The 21,639-nt window shown below is 45.2% G+C and overlaps 1 protein-coding gene across 3 annotated transcripts in view; it reads right to left on the bottom strand.

Annotated features, from left to right (window-relative positions):
• MED12 (mediator complex subunit 12) overlaps nucleotides 1-21,639 on the bottom strand; it is a 36,073-nt gene that overhangs the window by 10,942 nt on the left and 3,492 nt on the right. For all 3 annotated transcript variants that reach the window (XM_083876561.1, XM_083876562.1, XM_083876563.1), the window contains exons 5-30: nucleotides 21,056-21,231; nucleotides 20,668-20,778; nucleotides 19,848-20,102; nucleotides 17,853-17,999; nucleotides 17,476-17,575; nucleotides 15,363-15,499; nucleotides 14,454-14,585; nucleotides 13,935-14,061; nucleotides 13,070-13,299; nucleotides 12,596-12,676; nucleotides 11,577-11,750; nucleotides 11,196-11,340; nucleotides 10,160-10,278; nucleotides 9,873-10,016; nucleotides 8,943-9,106; nucleotides 8,675-8,806; nucleotides 6,670-6,897; nucleotides 6,325-6,469; nucleotides 5,925-6,045; nucleotides 5,153-5,254; nucleotides 4,320-4,433; nucleotides 3,885-4,048; nucleotides 952-1,131; nucleotides 720-791; nucleotides 281-441; nucleotides 28-189 (exon numbers count right to left, since the gene is read on the bottom strand). In XM_083876561.1, coding sequence (XP_083732687.1) covers nucleotides 28-189; nucleotides 281-441; nucleotides 720-791; nucleotides 952-1,131; nucleotides 3,885-4,048; nucleotides 4,320-4,433; nucleotides 5,153-5,254; nucleotides 5,925-6,045; nucleotides 6,325-6,469; nucleotides 6,670-6,897; nucleotides 8,675-8,806; nucleotides 8,943-9,106; nucleotides 9,873-10,016; nucleotides 10,160-10,278; nucleotides 11,196-11,340; nucleotides 11,577-11,750; nucleotides 12,596-12,676; nucleotides 13,070-13,299; nucleotides 13,935-14,061; nucleotides 14,454-14,585; nucleotides 15,363-15,499; nucleotides 17,476-17,575; nucleotides 17,853-17,999; nucleotides 19,848-20,102; nucleotides 20,668-20,778; nucleotides 21,056-21,231 — 3,823 coding nt within the window. The remainder of the gene's footprint in view (nucleotides 1-27; nucleotides 190-280; nucleotides 442-719; nucleotides 792-951; nucleotides 1,132-3,884; nucleotides 4,049-4,319; nucleotides 4,434-5,152; nucleotides 5,255-5,924; nucleotides 6,046-6,324; nucleotides 6,470-6,669; nucleotides 6,898-8,674; nucleotides 8,807-8,942; nucleotides 9,107-9,872; nucleotides 10,017-10,159; nucleotides 10,279-11,195; nucleotides 11,341-11,576; nucleotides 11,751-12,595; nucleotides 12,677-13,069; nucleotides 13,300-13,934; nucleotides 14,062-14,453; nucleotides 14,586-15,362; nucleotides 15,500-17,475; nucleotides 17,576-17,852; nucleotides 18,000-19,847; nucleotides 20,103-20,667; nucleotides 20,779-21,055; nucleotides 21,232-21,639) is intronic.

Genomic DNA, 21,639 nt, shown 5'->3' with positions numbered 1-21,639 from the left:
ACTGCCTGCCCTTTCCCCTGGACTCACCTCTTCTGCTTCTGGCGGTCTCGCTCTTTGCGGGATGATGACCCTAAATGTTGTCCTTTCTCCAATTCTTCTCCAGCAGCTTTCAGCACATGGCCCTGCACTGATGTTGGAAGCTTGGCAATCAGAGGCGCTACCAGCCACACTCCTGACCTCTCCAGGGAGCTGTGACAACACAGGAGAGGAAAGCTGTTTGCAATGCAATTTAAGATTCAGACTTGTCTACAAGAGAGTTGCATGCTGGCTCTACACCTACCTGAGGATGGGTTTGGATTTGTTGCTGGCAGGTGTAGCACTTGTCGAGCTACTGATATTGTTGACCCCATTACCAGTACAGCTAGCAGAGCTGGTCTCTGCTGACTGCTGGAATACCTCAATGGTGGCCTTGGCTATGTTTTCTAACAAGGAGTTCATCTCCTGGAGGTAGGGAAGAAAAAGACAGCCAAGTTCTTCTCTGAGAACACCTACTGCTTCCACATTTCAACTCAGTACAAACTCAATTTGCCAACCTCCCTGTGGCTGCTGCTCATGGGGTCTCAGGCTCAGTGCTTCCTTCTCATGCTTGGCTTTCACAGGCCTGACTCCCTCTTTGTTTACTTTCTCCTTATCCCCACTTCTGCCATGCCACCTCCCCACCAACTCACAAGCAGCCACTTCATCCTCCCCTGTACGATCCCCTCTGAGCAGAAACTCACATTGCTTGCTGTCTGTTTAATCATGAGCTGCAGCTCCAGCGAGGACTGCCTCATGGTCCACTGGTCCAAATTCTGCAATGAACACACATACATACTTCACATAATTCCTTATCTCAGTTCAGACTACACCAACCCACACCCTCAGGTCCCACCATAACGGGTGTCAGCCCCTGTCAGATGGCTGCATTAACATCAGGCAATTACTAGAACAGATTCTGCCAGCAGCCTGCACCTGTAAGATGCGTTTAATCCTCTGCCGCTGAGGATTTTCTCCCTCCTCGTTGTCCAGGAGCCGATGTGGGTAACAAATCAGCTGCATCAGCCTCTGGGCCTGTGTGCTGCTCAGGACAGGATCCTGCAAGTCATTGCTGTCTTCACAGAGGGACTTCAGACATCGCTCTCCTACCCACTCCTGCAAGACGAAGGCAGAGTCAGCACAGTCAAACTGATGTCTGATTCCAAACCAACGCCCCTGCTTTCAGTCTCAGAGAGATGCATGGAACACATCAAAATCATAAAAGCCTTATTAGTATGCAGTTATGCCTGATAATCATTTCTCTTCATGAACTGTACTATCCTGATTCAGCAGGCGTCAGGCACAGCACAGTAATCAGAACAGAGGAAACAAACTTTGACGAGTCAGCAGTAATGAAATACAGTAGCTGCTCTTTCTTTTGAGAAGATATTGGTGTGATTTAACAGTACACAGTCACTACCATGAATAGTGTCCAGAGCTCCCTCAGAGCTCGGAGTGTCCGGAGTCCAGGCTCCCTCAACATTGCCACTTGGGCTGAGAAGATCAGAAGGAATCACTTAAAATTGTTTGGTCTATTTCCAGCACAACAAGCTCTTGGAGCTGTCCTAAGTTAGGTAACTCAGGGTTGCAGCTAGCACTAAACCAGGACATGTCTTGGGGAAAAGCACACACCTTAATTCTCAAATAGTGATGGAAAACACACTGCCATATTTAGTAAAAACCAATTACTTTACTTCTCAGGCACTGGGAAGGAAAATGACTGACTGGATACAAGCCACTTTTAAAGTCACGTATCATGAGAAGGTAGACAGAAAACTTGTCAGCCTCATGATTTCAGCTGATGCTCCCTAAATGTATCATAATATTAAAGGCAGCAGTTTCCAAACATGAGGTACGTACTTCACTCAATTTACAGTTAACCTGCAGCATTTGTTTGTGCAGAATTTTTTCCTATTTAAAATTAGGCAAATTCATTAAATTAAAATCAACAGAGGACTGCTATATAAGCACTTCTGCATCTGCAGAGCAAGCCTGATCAGAGAATTGTTCCACTGAGAAGTGACAACAAAAGAAGAGATTAGGATCCAGTTCATTATGCACAGGTGCCGTTGCTATGCCTAGAAAGCTGGAAAGGCCCTTCAGCAGTGGACAGCACTCTAAGCACTGAAGCACAAAGACTGAAAAGGTCAAAACTCTGGTTTGAAATCCTCATGAAAGCACAGCCCAGATAATTATCTTCATTCCAGATGAAGTTTGCATGTGAGATGTGGTGACCTCTACACTGCCTATTGCATTCCCCCACTTCAGTGTTGCTACATCACAATCTCTTAATAATAATCTCTTTCTTGCCTAGGTAATACACATATCCTTGGGAACCCTCTTTTTATCATTTGCTCAGCTTCTTATAAGAATTCAGACTTCATTACCAATCTGCTTTATTGGTATAAAGAAAGAATGACATGCTGGAGGGAAGGGATGCCATCCAGGGGGACTTGGACAGGTTTGAGAGGTGGGCACTGGAACAGGTTGCCCAGATAACCTGTGAATGCCCCATCCCTGGGAGTGTTTAAAGCCAAGTTGGATAGGGCCCTGAGCAACTTGAATAGTGAAGGTGTCCCTTCTCTTGATCTTTAAGGTCCATTCCAACCCAAACCATTCCATAAGTCTACGAAGAAACCTTTAAATTAATTATAATCTGCTCATTTCCTTATCCCCTCACAACGAAGTCTATTATAACATATATACCTGAACCTGAGACTGAGAAATCACAACCTATAATTTAAGGCATTGATAGTGCAAGTTCACTGCTCACAGAAGAGGTGCTAATATTAAACACAGCATCTTACCAGCCCTTTACAGCTGCAAGAAGTCTGCAGGAGCTCTGGCAAAATTTGTGGTAACTCATGGGTGTCTACTGGAATGCTCACTTCTACATAACCAGTGCTGCCAACAACTGGTACAAGCAGTGATACCTGACACTGCTACTCCCTGCTGTGCACAAACACTTCTACTTACTTTGGGTCCTTCCTACACAGACTTTGATCAGCAAGGGAATATCTACCTCTGTAAATGCTACAGTCAGGTTTCAGTGACATCAAGAATGTTGAATTTATATTTAAAAATAGGTGGTTCCAATTCCTTTTTGGTAAGCTGATAACATTGCAATGCAGTCAGCCAATGAATAAATAGCATGAGGACAACACACAGCACTAACAGTAGGTCTACACATTAGTTATATAAAATACAGATTTCATATTGTAACACCACACCTTTCCTGCCAAGAGAATAAACTTATAACCAAGGCTAAGAATACCTTTCAACATCCATTTTCATACAGCATGGCCACTCTACTCTGCAACCTTATTAGCCAGGTTTCAACTGCTCAAGTGTCAACTTTCTACAGAGGAATAGAAATACTGGTGCTGTCAGATTAGGCTAAGCTAAAGGCTTTTGTTGTCATTGTTTTAATTAATTAAACAGGGCAATGCAAAGCCCAGGTATATATTAACAGCCTAGCTGCAAGCAACACTTAGGCTGCATCCTGAAAGACACCATTTATCATTTTAATAAACCATCTGTCTGTCTTTCTTGTGCTGTCTTCTTTGCCTTCAGCACACATCTCAGCATACCACTCCCAGCACTCCCCTCCTTGGACAGGAGCCCTGTGCTGTTGCCAAAGCAAAGGGGATGCAGTCCCTGCATACTGCAACACCTAATTCTTGAGCACTGCTTGTCTCTGCTTTGCTCACAGTGAGCAATCCTCAGTACTGTCACATGACAGAAACATTGCAGGTTCTTCACTGATGTTTCACCGAAGTACCTGCCAAACCCAATCTGGAGAAAGGCATATGGGATACATCTGTCTGCTGAAGGTATATGGATACATCCTAGAGATGGGACAGACTCACCTGTTGACATATACTCCTCAGTACATACTTGGCATAAATATCCAAGCTGGCTGTTTCTACAGTTACTACCCGACCACCAGCCTTCCTGGTGCCCAGCTCATCATCCATGAGATCATCAACACCTCCAGGGTGGGAAAAACCAGAGCCTTTCAGTTCTGCATCTCCTAAAAGGAAAGCAGAAGTGTCACATAATCAACAACTCTAACCACAAAGCCTAACTCAAAAAACATCTTGAGATTCTGCAAACTTTCCCTGTGATCAGTGACCTCTCTGCAGCCAACAGACTCAAAGCATGTTTACAGCTACAGACAAGCCATATATTCACCAGAACAGATCTCCTCTGGCCTTCTGCACAGCCAGCACAAATAATATAGTGCCTTTCTCCCACTCCCCTGAAAAACATGGCTATAGGTTCAGGCTAACACAGGTACACACCCAGAACAAAGACAGCCTTCAGCACTGCAAAGACTGCTCCATCCACAATACGATTCTGGGAAGCTGCCAGTAAGTGACGGTCACAGGAAGAGCGGATTCCCACAGTGGGTTTGTCTGCAAAGAGGACAAAGGGGAAAGGCAATACTCAGCAAGAGAGAAAGGCACGGGCTCCAGAGCTGCCTGAATTATGTGCCAGTAAGTACTAAAAAATCCAGCTCAGAGAATCCCGAGGCCAGCTCCTTTCCTAACTGTAACATGGGGTCCATTTAATTAAGTTTCAAGAAGCATAGTGCCAATCACATTGTGACAACTCAACCATGAAATTCAAATGGGGTGCAGAGCCTGTGTCATGAACTCCAAGCTCCAACAGTAAGTACCCTAGACCTAAAATACAGGGCTGGATTTAGAAATCTGAGCTATCAGGATACTGGTAAGAAGCCAAGAACAGAGCTTCCTGGAATGTTTCCATCATCACACAAAAAAGGAGTGCTGTAAAACAGCAGCTTCTGGCACCAAGTTAAGAGGCTATACAAAGCTCAAGACATAAAAGAAGAAGTGATCATTACTCTAATGGCTTAGTGACAGCAAGGCCACCTCTACTGGCTGGTTTCCTGCCTCCAAGAACCTTCTCCCCAGTGCCTGGCTACCATGGAGTAATATAAATGGAAGGATACTGTTCTTTGTCCTATGAAGAAAGTGCATCAGGCTTTGCCTGCTTTATTCAAAGCAAGCAGGTTATGATCCCTAACCATAAGGTCTTGTATCTCTCTTCTTGGGGTGCAAGAGTCTTAGTACTTTCACAATAAAGAAAGGCTCCAAGTTCATTCACTTACTGCCATCTTGCTGGCATGGGTTCAGCTGTGGAGTCTTAAACAGATGGAGCAAAATCCGGCAGGTCAGACGTGCCCCTGGTTCTGAGTCCTGTTCACTGCAGGCTATGTAAAGAAAAGAGACAACTGAGATTTCTTAAGCACCAAGACAGCTGACTCTCAATCCAAAAGCTATTCACAGTGCACTGCCCTGGAGCAGCCAGTCGAGAAGCTGCAGCAGCCTTATTGTATTTACAAATATGGAGCATGTGCAGCAATTAACATGCAAGCGAGCAAATCCTCCAGTATTATCCCCAGTGACATGCACTGCATTCTGCTTGCTCCATCTTTCCAACTTCACCCTGTCAAGAGTCTGGATGCTGCAATCCCTAGAGCAGAGACTGGGAGGCTGGTGGCAGAGTAATACAGGTGCTGTAAGCCCAGCTGGCTGCTCTAGCCAAAATACTAAGCTGAACATTATTATCAGTGGGAGGCATACTGCTGGAGTTCAGAGCTAGTACAATGGTCACACAGTGAGGCTGAGAACAGCTCCCCATGTTTATTTCAGCTTGCACACAAACTTGAGAGAACAGGGCAGTGAAAAACCTTAGCACAACCAGTTTTTAGTAGAAATCAAAAGGCCCAAATTTCTCTAAAGCACCACATTCAGTTAGTAAGTATAGAAGAAGTACTTGGAGGCATGTTTCACAACTATAGAGTTTACAAAGTATGCATGAAGCACAGGCCTTTGGGCCAGAACTGAGAGTCAGACAGGTCTGTGCAGGGATGCACTTACCAGCATTGAGGAGTGAGGGGATAGCAGCACAGCGAATCAGGTCCTCCAGCAGCAAGCACTGCCGGGCAATGAGAATGGCAACAAAGGTGGCCAAGGAATCATGGAAAGATAAGTCACTGACCTGAAAGAGAGGACATCAGCCAGTGATCCAAACAGTCTCTATCTCATTCCCTCTGTCAGTAATTCCTATAAGCTCAGGGACAGAGGGCCCATAACCCCTGGTCAATGTCCACGGTCTGCCCAGGCTGCAACAAATACAAATGGCAGCCCCCAGTATTCAAAGCCTTTTCCCTGCCCTCAGAAGATAAAGCCTCCATCCCTTGTTCACTTTTGCCTTCTCCCAAGGGATCCCTCCACTCCTGCTTCAATTCCTTTTCCCCTTTTGAATGTTTGCACTTGCATCAACATTGCAGAGGAGATCATTGAAGCCACAGGTCCCATTATTGGAGGAACAGCACAAAGCTTTGAGCACACCCAGCCACTCGGCACTTAGAGACTTGCAGTAGCCAGTTAGCTCAGCACACAGGATAGCAATGTCGTTCACCCTGTTAAATAAATAATGAAAAAAGCAGAGGGTCAGCTTTGCTACTCATGCATGCCATCAAATCAGCGATTTTCTAAGGGACCCCAGACTTGGCTCCTCCTTCTTCACATCCCATGACAGCTAAGATATGATCACTGGCTTTCTTACCCTTACCTAAAGGATTTACTTTCTCAGTAGAACCACGAAAGCTCTGCCTCTCACCTGTCTGGATCGTGGTGTCCCACACACACGTGCATTAGTGCATTACAGACAAAACTGTAGCGATTGGCAGGGTTTTCATTGAGGCTCTTGCCCAGGTTGGTGTATGTAAAGTTATGTGCAGAGGGATTTTCAATAGTGTCAATCATGAACTCTGGTTCCCACAGCATGTTGGAGTCAGATGGCTCAACGTTGCAATAGATTGTGTTCTTCACCTTGGAGCAGAAGTCACTAAACAGGACAGAAAAGTGATTAGGAACACAAAAAACTAAACAGCCACTGAACTCTGGTGAGCAAAGACAAACCCTCTATTGGCAAGAACATATTGAAACTCAAGATCACTGTGTACCAATAAAGACCAATAAATCTGTTATTTTCTATTCATTCCTCTCTGTGTTTGTATTCTAAGATATGTTGAACATTCAGTTTATTTTCCATATCAACCAGAACTTTACAGAATTTCTATCAGTACTCCTCTTCCGTGGGGAGAAGACTCAGTTCCTCATAAGTCATTTGAAACCTCTGATAATTTATCCACTCACCCTCCTTTGGACCTAAACCCACTACATGCTTTTTGGAGTTTGCTGCTCCAAACCACAATTGTACCATGACATCAACAGGGGCCTAATGATGCTCTTTGTTCTGTTCTCCACTCCTTTCCAAACAATACTTGACATTTCATTTGCTTTCTGACTGCTACTGTATCCTACAATAACATTTTCAACTATGTATCCATTACAGCTCAAAGATCCTTCATTCAACCAGCAGAACATATCCACCACCACACAGAATCTAGAAAGGAACAGATAATCCTGTGTGATTATTCTGTGTTTAACAACTCTGAACTTCATCTGCCAGTTTATCACCTGGTCAACATCAATGCAGTCTACTACAACAACCTGCAGCAAACTTCTATTATATGCTAAGTAACAGTTATATGAGAAGTTTTAGTATCACCACTCACACTTCTGAGGCATAAAACAGCACAAGCATTAGCAGAGTCCTTTGGAACTCCTCAGTCACTCCTTGTTTTCATCTGTAACTTATTGTTTGCCTGGTAGAGGATATTCCCTTTTATCTGTGGCTATTTAGTTTAAAGCTTTGCTGAACAGCTTTTGGGAATTCAGTTAGACTAATATGAGGTTTCTCATTTCTGCATGTATGACAACTCCTACGAAGAACTCCAATATGACAAACTGTGACAACAGCAATCCGTCCTGCTCTCAATTCAGTCCAGAGACAGACTTCCAAATCTCCCTGTAGCCAGGAGTTTGGCCAGCTGATATCAAGGCAATAACACACGAGATATCACAGCCCCTCACTGAGGGCTAACACCAAGGGTCAGATGTCCCCACAACACACCTGCACTGGAAACACTAGTAGGGAGCAGGGACTGAGAGAGAAGACAAAGTGAAGCACTGTACTGGGAAACAGGGCTGTCAGGAGAATTACCCCTTTACAGGGTCAGGTAAGCAAAAACCCTGGGAGATCTGTGGACTCCATCTCTGGGTGGCTAAGGCAGGTAATAGAGGGTCAGTTCCCAAGATAAGAACTGCAAAGGACAAAAGACCACAGGATAAAGTAAGCCCATGGGACAGAACTTGGGGGTAAAATCAGCAGAGCAGAACCCAAACAGCTAACAGGAGCAGAAAAAGGAGTGCAAAGTAGCACAAGAACAAACCCAGAACCAAGCAGAGGAGGTTCAGAAACAGCCCAAGGAGTATTAGAGAGCAGAGAACCACTTTTAAGATTAACTGCTCAGTCACCAGTTTAGCAGGAACTAAACTCTCTACATCTATCCTCCAGGACTGGGGTAGGTACAGACCTGGGGAGTTGCAGAAGACTACTGAGGTAATTTACTAAATTATGATGATTTAAGAGTCAAGATATCCACTGAATCATTGAGAGGATCTCAGGAGCAATCTCACCAAACAAGATCAAAAGCAAAGTTTAGGTCAAGGTGCTATAGTGGGCAGTACCCACTGCATCTCAGCTGCATCAGACTCACCTAAAGAGCTCCCCAAATTTACTTTTGAGGTGACTGCAGGAGGTATACAGGTCATAGAGATAGGCCAGGATACAGCGCTCTGCTGAGGAGCCATCCGAGCGGTTCATGCCATGTTTCACCACCCCACACAGACTGCAGAGAGACAAAAAAAAGAATGAGCTGAACCCTCAGGTATACAGTTTCCTTTTAGGAGAGACAGAGATGTCCATGCCCCTTATGAACCCCCAGCATATAGACTGCTTCTTTACACACAAAGGGATGTCCTTACCCTTCAAAGACCTGAGCCATCTGGTCCTGGTTCAGGATAAGGCAGGAGTGGTAGTGCCGCAGCACAGCCACGATGCACAGGCACAAGCTGGTGGTATAGCTGCCAACAAGGTCGGAGGATTTCAACAGCAGTTCTGCCTCCACCACGCTCAGTTCATTCAGCAACTGCACCCAATGACAGAAAAACCCTTCAACAGCCACAGGGGTAAGGTATGGTCAGAAAGGGAGGAGGCACATCAAACCCACAGCCTATAGGATCTGCCAGGAAAGGCACTGCCAGGCACTTTCTGCTTAGGGATGCACCCCAGAACAGTTGGCAAAATGTCTCAGGCAGTACAAGGGGCTGTCAGGGCTTGGATATCAGTGGGTAATTGGGATATGGCCACAATCTTAAACAGCTTGTTTGATAGTTCTATCTTGCATAAGTCTCACTCTGATATCCTTTTCAGGCTAACAGCCACAATTCCACCAGCTAGGCTTCGAGAGACACCTGGTACAGGCTGCAGAAACAGCAACAGGATTTTAGCAGGATCCAGAAGGCAGCATGAGCTGCCATGTGCCAAGGATCTTTCCAGGGGAGCAAGGTAGGCATGGTGCCAGGGACAGACAATCCCCTTCTAACTCAGAACAAGGCCCTGCTGCAACCAGGGACAGAGATGCAATGCAAGTCCTTTGGAAACAAGCCCAAAGCCTTTGGAAGAATAATTCTCAGAACAGAACATGCAAGACTATCTGCGACGGACAGCCAATTCCTAACAGCTGCAGCCCAGAAGTATCACAATGACCATATAATCTGACCACCTCCATGACACAGGTCACCAAAGAGGGTCACCAATGATGACCAGAGCAGGCCAACTACCACAGCACAGATCTGCTGCCTCTCAGGTGGACAAACCCCTCCCCAGGGAGCACCTGAGCACACTGCCCTTACCTGGATGGCAAAGTCGATAAGACCACTGATATTGAGTGAATACTCCATCAAGTCAAATATGAACTGCACGTGCTGTACCAGAGGCAGGTGGTATGACATTCCCAAAGCAAAGCTGGTGATCTGTTCCAAGACATTACGAGATACCTGCAAGGGCAAGACAATACAGAGTCTATCTCCCCTTCCAGAAGTCCCTCAGGAGGCTCATCTCCTTCCAGGAAGCTGCTCTCAGTAATACAAAGAGACACAGTCAGAGCCCGAGAAGGACAGCAGCCTTGAAATTTTCATACCTGAGATGTGACTTGGTGCTGATCAAAGTGAGAAAGGTGCTGAAACTTTGCAAAGATATCTTCAGCTGTTGGGAATGCTTCTGGCTTGCTCTTTTTCCTCTTCTGGCCTTCCTCTCCACCTACCAAAGTTAAAAACATCAGAAATCAGTATGAGGCTACTTTCCTCACTAGAGGATCAAGCATCAGCCATCAGCTTCTGACAGTTCCCCAGCAAGATCAGCTCCTGTCAAGAAGCATAGGCAAGAGACCTGAGTCGTAGACCTTAGTCCTTATCAAGTTATCTTTAATTTAAAAAAATAAAAAAATTAAGGAATCCCTAACCTAAGAATGTCAGTAGGGCAAACATCGAGTTTATCCCAAATGGAAACACTCCTTGGAGTGTCCTTCTGTCTTGATTTGGTGATAGACCTATTCTCTGACAAGGACGGGCATTCTGGACTGGAGATGCTCAGCCACAAAAGTTTCTTTGTCAGAGTACTCCACATTTTAAAGCATCATCTTTTTACCATATTTTAAGTCGCCTTTCAGGCATCAGAATAAGAAAGAAAAATTGTAGCCAGATTCTCAACTGTTGGACATCAGCAGCTTTCTGTTGATTTTGACCCACCTATCCAAATTTCCTATCCTATGCATGTAGCACATGCCTGAAGTGTAACAGCACAATACATTTAGCAAAGTCTCTGCCAAATATGCATTGGCAAAGCATTTTCTGCTTCTTGTACAAGGATCTAAATGCAAGAATAAATAAAATATGAGAAGCCAAATTCTGGCCAGAATCTCACTCTGAACCTTGTATGACTCAAATCTCTTCTGAAGACAAGTTAATTAAACTGACATTGCCAGCAGGAAACCAATTGTCTTACTTGCTGGTTAGTATGTTTGAAAACAGAGCATCATTCCAGACTCATTCACTGGTACCTCTTATCAGATACTGTAGATTGTGTAAAATCCTTTCACTGTGAGACTCCAGACAAGGGAATCAACCAACTGGAAAGATGCTCTTACTTCAGAAAGGAGTGTCTCAAGCTCTACTAACCTGTCTCTGCAGTGCTCTTTCTGTTTAAGACTTTCAGAATGTCTTTGGTTATTTTCTTGATCGTATGCCGAGCATCATCCCGTTGTTTTCCAACCCCAAAAAGAACTACCAGCCTTTGGTTACACTCATGACTACATGATTCCTCCTGGGGAACCAAAAGAGACAACTGCATTAGCAACTACAAAGCTGAATGATTTAATCTTGTTTCACACCTGGATCTCTGAAAGAAAAAGAAAACCTTCATCTCAGAAGCTTCTCTGGGAGTAGAGCAAGGAGCCATCCAGAAAAGCAGGACTGCTCCTTACCCAGCCACAGCAGGGAGAGACAGCAGCCTCATGACAAGGGCAGCAACAGGGGAGCAGTTAGGAGCAGGTCTTGTACCTGAGGAATAGGGAAGTGTGTGGCATACTGGATGTGCCGAGGCTGGTCATACAGGGATGCTAGCATTCCTTCCACAGACTTATCCTTCAGCAGAGTCTTTCCTTCCTTTTCAGGATCTGGCTTTTCAGGGGAAGGGCTGGCTTTAGATTCACAATGCATTGGTGGAGAAAACATCTGGGGAGACATAAGAACAAGAAAATGTAATTAAGGAACATGGTCATGCAACAGTAAAGATTGCTGGAGGGACATACTTCTGCTCAGGCCTAAAAAGAAGTAGGAAAAGGAAGGGTTGGAAAAACAGCCAGTTCTTAAGGCAAAAACCAAGGTAATGTGCTAAGAGACTACTCCTATTTTTGCTTTTGGCCCATGTTGTATATTAAGTTAAACACAATAGGAAATAACACAATAGGAGTACTAAATTCATGGCTTAGAATTTTGGAAACAGCCCCTTCCACAGTAGTGAGGATCCTGGGAAAGCATATAGCTTTACATCACACTTGCCTGACATGTACCTTGAAAGGCCAGAAATGGCTGGACAGATGTAGGTACTCTAATCTTTTTCAAGCACCACAAGTTAATTTTACTACTAAGTGCTTCAAAATGTTCTGCTACCATGAACTATGTCCAGATACAAAGAACTGTAAACCTGAAGACGTAATGAAGGCCACACAGTAGGATGAAAGCAGACTAGTGTCTTCTCCCAGGATCAAGAAAACTCCTGCAAAGGGTCACTCCCAATCTGATGCCATCATGGTCGTTCATTTCCCATCCACTTCCAAGCAGCCCACTTCCTACCCTGCCCAAACACTGGGCTGGCAGTAGCCAGAGCACAGAGGCCCCAGGAACAACTGGGACCAAACTACCTAAGTAGATTATATGAGCTTTTTACAATGTGAACTGCCTTATAACCCAGCCACTTCCAACAGATACACAAAAGCAAGGCACGATGCTGTTCCTGGGGTCGCCACAACACAATGACCCTACTTACTGAGTAACAGGTAGGGAATGCTGGAACATACCGAAAAGTCTGTCTTTTCCATGTCATCAAAGAGCATGCTGGGGTTGTGGTCAATGTCCATGGGCTCTGAAAGACCTGTGTCCTGGGAACAGACAGAGCAGCTTTACATCTCAGTGATGCATCAGGGAACAAGAGAATATTTGTTGACTACAGCACTGATGTCCATGTTGGATGATGACAGCAATATGCCACCAAGACCCATGGTAGAGTTCGAGCCTGATACACCTCGAAAATTATGGACAGGCCTCACAGCACCTCATGATATGCTGCTCTACCATGCAAGGCTTTCCTATCTGCCCTTCTGCAATCTGCAGATCCTTTCCAGTCACTTAAAACATAACCTTAAATTTAAATGCTAAGGAAACAGGTTGGGGCAAGGAAGGGCAGGAGTCAGTGGTACATCCCAGCAGGCAAGTAAAAACAGGCAGGCACTACACAGAGGTATACAGCAGGGCCACGGTGCTCATGCTCTCACCTCCAGCTTGATGCCACTGCTTCCCTCTGTCTCCTTCCTGTCATGCTCCTCAGCAGGGTCATCAAAGGGTGAGGGAGGGCGAGGCCCATGAGAATCCATGGCGAGATCACCCCGGGAGATGAGCGTGCACATGTAGATGTTGTGGGAGAAGACATCATGTCGGATAAGCTCACAGAACAGCAGCACCAGATTAAAGAACTCCACTTTCTCATTTTCCTTCCCAGGATCAGCTGAAAGGATAACACAGACAGTCAGGGCTATCAGAGTAGTTCTGCACCACTGTAAGTAACACCAGCCACCTAACCTAAGGCAAGGGAAAGCATTTCCTGAGACGTCAACACAGTGACTGATACACAGTTCTGAGATTACAGCAGGGACTAAAAGCAGAAAGTCCAGTTTCAAAAATTGGCAATTAAGTAAGTCAAAAGCTCTCCAGTGTCGCAGCCCAGAGGCACTGGACTTTAGCCTACAAGTGCTATTCCTGGGTGTAAAAACAGCTGCCTGCATCATTCAGACCTGTTATCCTATCCCCCTTAACCTGTCTGCAGAACTTCCCATGAGAGCCAGAGCTCTGTCACCAGTTAAAAACCTCCCTTTAATTCTCAGCCTGAAGTAATATCTGATTAAACTCATTTATCCTTGGCCAATACCCTGTTAACAGAAGTGCCTCAGTATCATCTTTCTGTCATCTGGCCCTGCAAGTTGCTTTTCCTCCCTCTCCAAGATAAGCTCTGAATTGCAAGGAAGCCAGATAGAGAATTTAGACTCACCCAGTACCTACACACAAGAGAATTGCACATAAATTCGAAGTTTGCAAGAGAGGGAAAGCTAGAAACTGGGAGACCACATGTTCTTATTTACATACTTAGCATAGGAGCTTGAGTGTCAAGGAACTGCATAAGGACATCCTGAAAGACAGGAGCGCTGGCTGCTGACAGAGAGCCTGAGGAGATGGAGCCCTTCTCATCCACAACTTCAGAGTCCCCACATCTCTGCAGAAACAGAAAAAAGTACTGACTGCTGACACAGAGGAGAAACTTCCTATCCATATATCTCAAAAAAGAAGTCTTCAAGAGAATTTTTCTATCTTGCTCTTACAAGCAAGCCATCACACAGGTTTCTGTAAGCTACTGCACAGTCTCCAAGTATGTCAGTCCTTCTGCACTGCAATCAGCTGTCCTCAAATGTATCCAAGAAATGGGATATGCACCATCCCACAGGCTCATTTATGACCTACATTGGGTCAGATGGAGCAAATGCCATAATTAGCATCACCAGTGACAAGAGGCACTGTGCTGATCAGCCTTTGCCTGTCGGTGTAATCGGAGTTAGGTAACCTCTGCTCTCCCTTACTGCTCGCAGCCTTCCAGGAATAAGGACCTACCTCAGCCTCGATCTCTGCTTGACGCTTCTCCAGCAGTTTGGCCACAACCATGGCCCTGTGGCGCCCAGAGCGTTTGTAGCTGACAGCCCACTCACACAGCAAGGCCACCACTGCATCATCGTCTGGGGAGATCTGGGGGGATGTAAGCACTGCAGTGAGAACCTGAGCCAAGCACAAGAGGGGAGTAGATAGAACAGTGGGTCTAGTCCCTATAGAACAGAGCCCCAAGACTACTACATTCCCCTTCTCCTAACAGGGAGGACAGATGTCAAGCTACAGCCCTCCTGCTTTGACTCCATTATGCAACATGGGGTCCACAGCCCCTGAGAAATCTCCAGACTGACTCTGCTTCAGAAAATCATCTCTCTTCCAGCAGCACATATATAGAGTGCTAATCACAGCACTGAGTAAGACACACTTCTCAACACCCTCAAACAAAGTATACAAACAGCCAGCCCTGCAGCTCTTCTAGGAACCAGTGCAGTAGTGGATGCACGTCATGCATGTATGGTCCTACACATCATAAATACATCATCTCCCAGGCTAAGAGGAACCTGAACTGTGAGCTCCCAAGAATCAGCAGCCAGCCCAAAATCTGACCAGGCTAGTTCTGTCATAACAAGTCTCCAACAACAGTCTGATATGCAGAATGATGGCTTTCATCAGTAAATTTTCTCAAGCTTACATGTATTTGTTGGACTTTACAGAGCACAGAACCACACACCCCTCTTCTCATTTTAGCACTTCCCTAACAAGGCTGCATGAAATCCTTTTCAATGGAGATCATGTCTCCTGGCCATGGGCCACTACCTAGTCAGCTCTCTGCAGACACAGGACAGTAACAGTGGGATATAAACAAGAACACAGCCACATCCAAGACCAGGGCCCAGCAGCAAAGTTCCAGAGCACCTCATGACTGTCTTTGGTCGGACCCAGTCCAAATATCCTGTTATACAAGGAATCCAAAGAGTTGCTGAAGTCAGATCTTTCAAAGCTGTGACTGTCCAGAACTTCTAATGTATGCAAGACACGGCCAATAGTGAAACCTAGAAAAGAACAAAAAAGAGAAATGTGTATTTGGCACCTGGTACAACAGACTCTAGAGCAACACCAGACGTGTTGCCAAGGTCAGAAAGGCCTACACCTTCTATCAAAACCAGCTCCATAAGGAAGTAAAGATGGGTTGTAGCTGTAGGTGATTCTCTTCTAAGTGGAAGACAGGGTTTGGACCCTTTATTCAAATGCCAGATGGACCCTTCTCTAAGGGAACTCTGATGCATTCCTGGGGCCCAGGTTAAGGACATGAAATCATGAAACTTCCCAGCCTGGTACAGCCTTCAGACTGTTACCCATTACTGGTCTCCCATGTAGAAGGAGATGAAGTCACAAGTGCAGTCCAAAAATAATCAAAAGGGACTTCAGGACCTTGGGATCAACCACTGGCAAGGGATTATGGAACAGAGATTATTTTCTCCTTTATCCTTCTATTTACAGGCAATGACACTGGAAGAAACAGATGGGCCCAGTCTACTAACACATGGCTCCATAGCTGGTGTTGCCACCAAAATACTGGTTTTGTCTGACAATGGCAGGGCCTACCATAGCACCAGGCATGCTGGACTGTTCAGTGTATCAGAAACTGCTTGGACACTCACATCCAGATGGCAGTGGCCAAAAGCTCAGAGCCCCAGTAGACATCAGTTATGAGTGGTGACATAGACAAAGAAGAGTACACCCTCATAAAATCTGTAGATGACATCTAGCTAAGTGGTTTGCTTGACATTCCTGAAGGATGGATGACATCCAGAGGGACCCAGACAAGCTCAGGCAGTGGCCCAGGGGAATCCCATGAGGTTCATCAAGGCCAAGTACAAGGTGCTGCACTTGGGGCAGGGCAACCTCCAGTATCAATCCAGGATGGGAGATGAACAGACGGAAAGTAACCCTGCTGAGAAGGATTTAGGGATCCTGGGGGATGAGAGGCTGGACAGGACCCAGCCGTGTGCACTCCCAGCCCAGAAAGCCAAGTGTGTCCTGGGCTGCAGCAAAAGCCCTGTGGGCAGCAGGGGAGGGAGGGGATTCTGCCCTTCTGCTCCACTCTGGTCAGACCCCACCTGCAGAGCTGCCTCCAGCTCTGGGGTCCTCTGCTCCACTCTGGTCAGACCCCACCTGCAGAGCTGCCTCCAGCTCTGGGGTCCCCATGGATCTGTTGAAGTGAGTCCACAGGAGGCCACCAAATTGATTAGAGGGATGGAACACCCCTCCTATGAAGAAAGGCTGAGAGAATTGGGATTTTTCAGCCTGAAGAAAAGGCTCTAGGGTGACCTAACTGTCACCCTTCACACTAAAGGGGACTTACAAGAAAGCTTGAGAGAAACCTTTTACAAGGGCAGGACAAAGGGTAATGGTTTTAAACTGAAAGAGGATAGACTCAGACTGGATGTTAGGAAGAAATTCTTCCCTGTGAGTGTGGTGAAGCAGTGGGACAGGTTGCCCAGAGAGGTTGTGGATGTTCCATTCCTGGAAGTGTTCAGGGCCAGGCTGGATTGGTCCTGAACAACCAGATCTAGGGGAAGGTATCCCTGCCCATGGCAAGGGAATGGAGACTTGATTTTTAAGGTCCCTTCCAACCCAAACCAGTCCATGATTCTGTGAGAAGTTTCTGCAAGCTCATTGCCCAAGGAAAGCTGTACCAATCAGGCAAGGGTCCACCCAGTTTAATATTCTGACTCTTACTGTGGCCAACAGAAGATTTAGGGGAAAGCATCAGAACACGGCACACAGACAAGAGTATAGTTCCCTGGTAAATATTTCCAGCTTCCAGTAGAGAAACTACTCCTATACCTGGAGAAATGGACCCTTATAAGATTTTGCTCTGGAAAGAAAAAGAGCCATGTCTTACTGCTGTCAGTAAATACAAACAGTAGTAAATAGGAAAAATCAGAAAGAATAGCCAGACAAGAGTTTTGTCAGAGTAGCACATGGATCAGAGGGAAGGAAATTTTAACCTACAGCAAGTTACCTGCTGTGGTTTCTTGGCACTTGTCAAATGACCAGCGAACCTCCACAGCCTGGCCACGTTCCTTGATCTGCTGCTCAATTTCACGCAGCTTTGCCCGAACCTAGAAACAATGGACTTGTGTAAACATACAAAAGGATGCCTTAGAAGGCCTGTGAACAAAATTATAGAAAACAAAGAGACTGACAGCAATTCTACTTAAGGTTAGATTCTGCCCATCTTCCAAGGACATCACTGTCTGGCTTACAGCAGAATGAGAGCACTTAATTGCTAGGGATCTAGATCTGCTTATCACACAACATGAAAAGAAAATTCTGAAAGAGTTAAGATACAGTTGTTATCCCAAACCACAAGAGCTTCCTTTTGTGAAGGCTGCTCACCTGCTGTGTAAAGGCTGAATTCCCTCCTGGCATGGGCAAATTGGATGGGGCTATAGGCAGGTGGTCCAATGGAGAGCCAGTCTTTATCCTGCTATCAGTCAAGGAATAATGCCACACAAGGGCACTCGGGCAACACAAAATTATACTCTGCAACAGACAGAAAAGTCAGTATCACTGAGCAAATGAAGGTCAAAATAATTAAGTTACATTTCTACATAACTAACTACTACTTTATTCTATTGCCCAGGCACTCATTATCCTCTATACAGCATATTTACTCTCTGGGTGGCTTGATTTTTTCCTCTAAGCTCTGAGAGACCCTTTGGATCATACAAACTCACACCTCCAATGCACAATCCAACCCTCATGGTCCAGAAGCAGCATTTACATTAGTGACTTACAACTCTCATCAAGTGTGACGTCTGAGAAGAAATATAAGATAACAGACCTAAATTAATTAAACCATTTTGTTGATAATCACAAGCCTGATTATTATAGTAACAATACCATGCTATATGCATTTTCATTTTTTTATGAGATTGTACACTCACATAAACAGACAAAACTTCACTAAACAATTCCTATGATATTCCCTTCCAGTTTCTGGCTCACAAAGCTGTTTTAGATGCTCGAACCAAAGGATCTGCTTATCTTGAGAGCATTTCAGCAAAGGTTAATTATGTACATTCTTAGAATTACGGAAATTCTTAGAAATGCATCTGTTCCACTGAGACATACTAAAGATCACACTATCATTAACCAACATCAACCTTTTAAGCAGGTTGTGTCTGAATTCCAAATGAGCCAAACTTTTGAGGTCTATGTGCTCATCTATTTTCCCTAAAGTAATCTCCCCAAATACAAGATTTTATATTAAAGACATGTTTTATCACATAGAAAATAAAAAACCAATCCTCTAAATTTCTTCAACAGAAAGCAAACAAAACTTAGTAAGAATGCAAAGGGGTTATTTATAACCCTATATTGCTCTCCCTTGCTTCTAGAAAGATCCTTACTTCTAGCCAACTGTACTACAGGAATTTTCTTTTTCTCTCTCTGAGAGCTGGCTGTCTGCTTCTTGATCCTGCCAGGGCTCCTCCATCTCAAGTTTCTCTCTTGAACAGCAGGTTCCCAAGCTTTGTGCTCTCTTCCTCTCCAACTCCTGCTCCATCCTGCATTCTCTGGAACCTTCTCTGCTTTAACAAGTCTTTTTTCACCTGAAGAAACAATCTCCACTCCTTCTGCATGGACCCACCTCACCTAGTCACTCTCCTCTTGAAGGAGAAAAACACAATCATGAATGAAAATGCACACACTGAACAGAACATGCCTCTCTCTGACATGAGGACAGTAAGGATTGAATCCCACAGTGTCACAACAGGACCAATTCTTCAAACATCTATCAGTAAGGTTTTGGCAACCTTGCCATTTTATTGCAATGTTTAATCATCTATAAAGATTATGAGTTTAGAGTAGCTCCTTTTCACAGCCTGCCACAACTCCTAAACCACTACATTCTTCCATAAAGTGGGAGGGGCTGTTTCTTGTGTGTGCTGTTTGGTTGTGGGGTTTTTTTTGTTCTGTGGGAACTTTTTTCCTGATGAGGGGATGTTTGTTTTTAAGAGTTGACAAAACTACAAAGTACTTTCATTTCTGGCATAATTTCCTTTCCTGCATGACAACCTGCTATTGATACAGACAATGGGAAATAACCCTTTCTTTCTCATCCCCTCTTTTGTAAAGCTTTCCCAGCTACGTGAGGCACCTGTGAGTAGAGCAAAAGGCTCTATTCCAACCCATTTTTCTTATGCAAGTCAGTCAAGGACACTGCTACAGCACTGAGATCTGACAACAGCTCTGTAACACACCATCAAACCTAATCATGGTTTGATATTTCTGTACATAAGAAGCTGCTGACTCAGACTGTAATGATTTTTCTGTGATGGCACACAAGCTGTCCCTGCTGACCCCAGAATCACCATCACGTAAACCTACCTGAAGGATGCAGCTGAGCCCATACACCACTGGCCTGTGCTGAGGGCACAGCAATAAGTCGCTGAAAGGGCTGGGAGGAGGATTCCCTGCAGCTGGCTGAGGGGTGGGAGTTGAAGGAAGAGCATTCCCTGTCTGGGCAGACAGGATGTGTGGTGGGTGCCCACCAGCACCATCCAGCTGCATGGCAAGCCTGCGGGTGCAGAAGTAGGCCAGACGTCTGGACAGGTACGCAGACTGCACAAACTCTCCAGAGTACTGCAGGGAAGATGGAAGGACAGGCAAACATCCTTGTCACAAGGAACACAAGAAAATACCCTGACCTTCCCAAAGTACTACACTGTGTGACGCTGCCTTCAAGAGGCAGTTCTTTTTTACTGAGGGCTCCCTTAGCATCATGCATCACCCACTAGCTACTAAGCATCAGAAAAACCCTTGAAATGCTCTCTGGCAATGACTTAATGTATAAAAATGTACCCACACCCAGCCTTCCCAGAGCTTCAAAGACTTGCCTAGAATCTATTGCAAGAGAAAGAAAGAAAAGAGCAGTTTCCACATACTAGTGCACAATCAGTGGAATTACCACAGCTGTGGCACAGGCAGGGATTACCAAGTCCAGTGCAGGGAAAAAGGGTAAAGGAGAATAAAAACTGGAAAAGAGCAGGACTACAAAGACATCCTTGCATGAGCTAAGAAGGATACTCATAGGAACACTCCCTGGTGTTCTTGGTAAAAAAAACCCCTCATTATCCCCTTAGCCAATAATAGGAAGGGGATGACCAAAGCAGAAGTCAGCAAAGCAAGCTGAGAGTGTATTTCTCACCCGCAGCAGCAAAGGAAGGAGCATTTTCAGAAATTCATCTTCTCCTGACCGTATCTTCTCAAAGCACTCAAGGACCCATGTCAGGAACTCGTGCCGGTCCAGCATGCCATCCTGCACACAGATAAATGCAGAGCAAACAGATGAAAGTTGAAGCAACCAGCACTAAGATAAGGAAGAGTAGGAGCAGCTTGCACTACAACAGTGGAAATAACTCTGGAAGTTTTCACAGTTCTGTGCTGCTCCTGTCCTATTACTGAGCTCAAAACAGCATCTAGTCCTAGTGGTCTATTCACAGAAAAGAGCATTTTGCAGAAATAAATCACTTGGCATCCATTCCCCTTGCCCTCCTATGCTCACACTGACCCAACAGCCCCTGCCAGTCCCTCACCTGGAACATGAACATAGCCAGTTTCTCATTGTAGTCCCACTGCTTCAAAGCCTGTTCCACCTCTTGGGGCATTGGTCCTGATGGTGAACCACAGCCTTGCCCTGGGAGCTGTCTGTAGAACTCTGCAATTTTCTGCAGCTGCTCTGACAGGTACTTGGTGATGATCTGTGTCCACTCTGGAGAAAACAGGTTAGCAGTGAGCACTGGGGCAAAGAGGAGCTGGAAAAAACCAGGATGGTGCATAGGTGGAAAGCCAAAAAAAACCAGAATACAGTCAGGGAAACTCTTCTAGACCACAGCAATCTGGAACAGGTCAGGATGCAAAGGATGTTGGATCCAGTAATGCCAGGGAGTAACATACCAAAATTCTCTGGGAAATGCACATACTCACTTGGGAAATAGCTAATCAGTCATCACTACACTACAAATTTACAGACTTTGTATGGTAAGAAAATAACAGGTTAGGCAGCAAAGGAGCTTAGTAGAGCTTAACACAGAGAAATGAAAGTAAGGTTCCCAGGAAGTATTTATGGCTGTTAAGACTTATCTTTCAGTGTACTTTCACAGGTGAGCCTGATTTTCAG

Source organism: Zosterops lateralis (genome assembly GCF_965231275.1).
Source record: "Zosterops lateralis genome assembly, chromosome: 21".
Classification (NCBI taxonomy): Eukaryota; Metazoa; Chordata; class Aves; order Passeriformes; family Zosteropidae; genus Zosterops; species Zosterops lateralis.
This window is presented reverse-complemented; position numbering and strand designations above follow the sequence as displayed.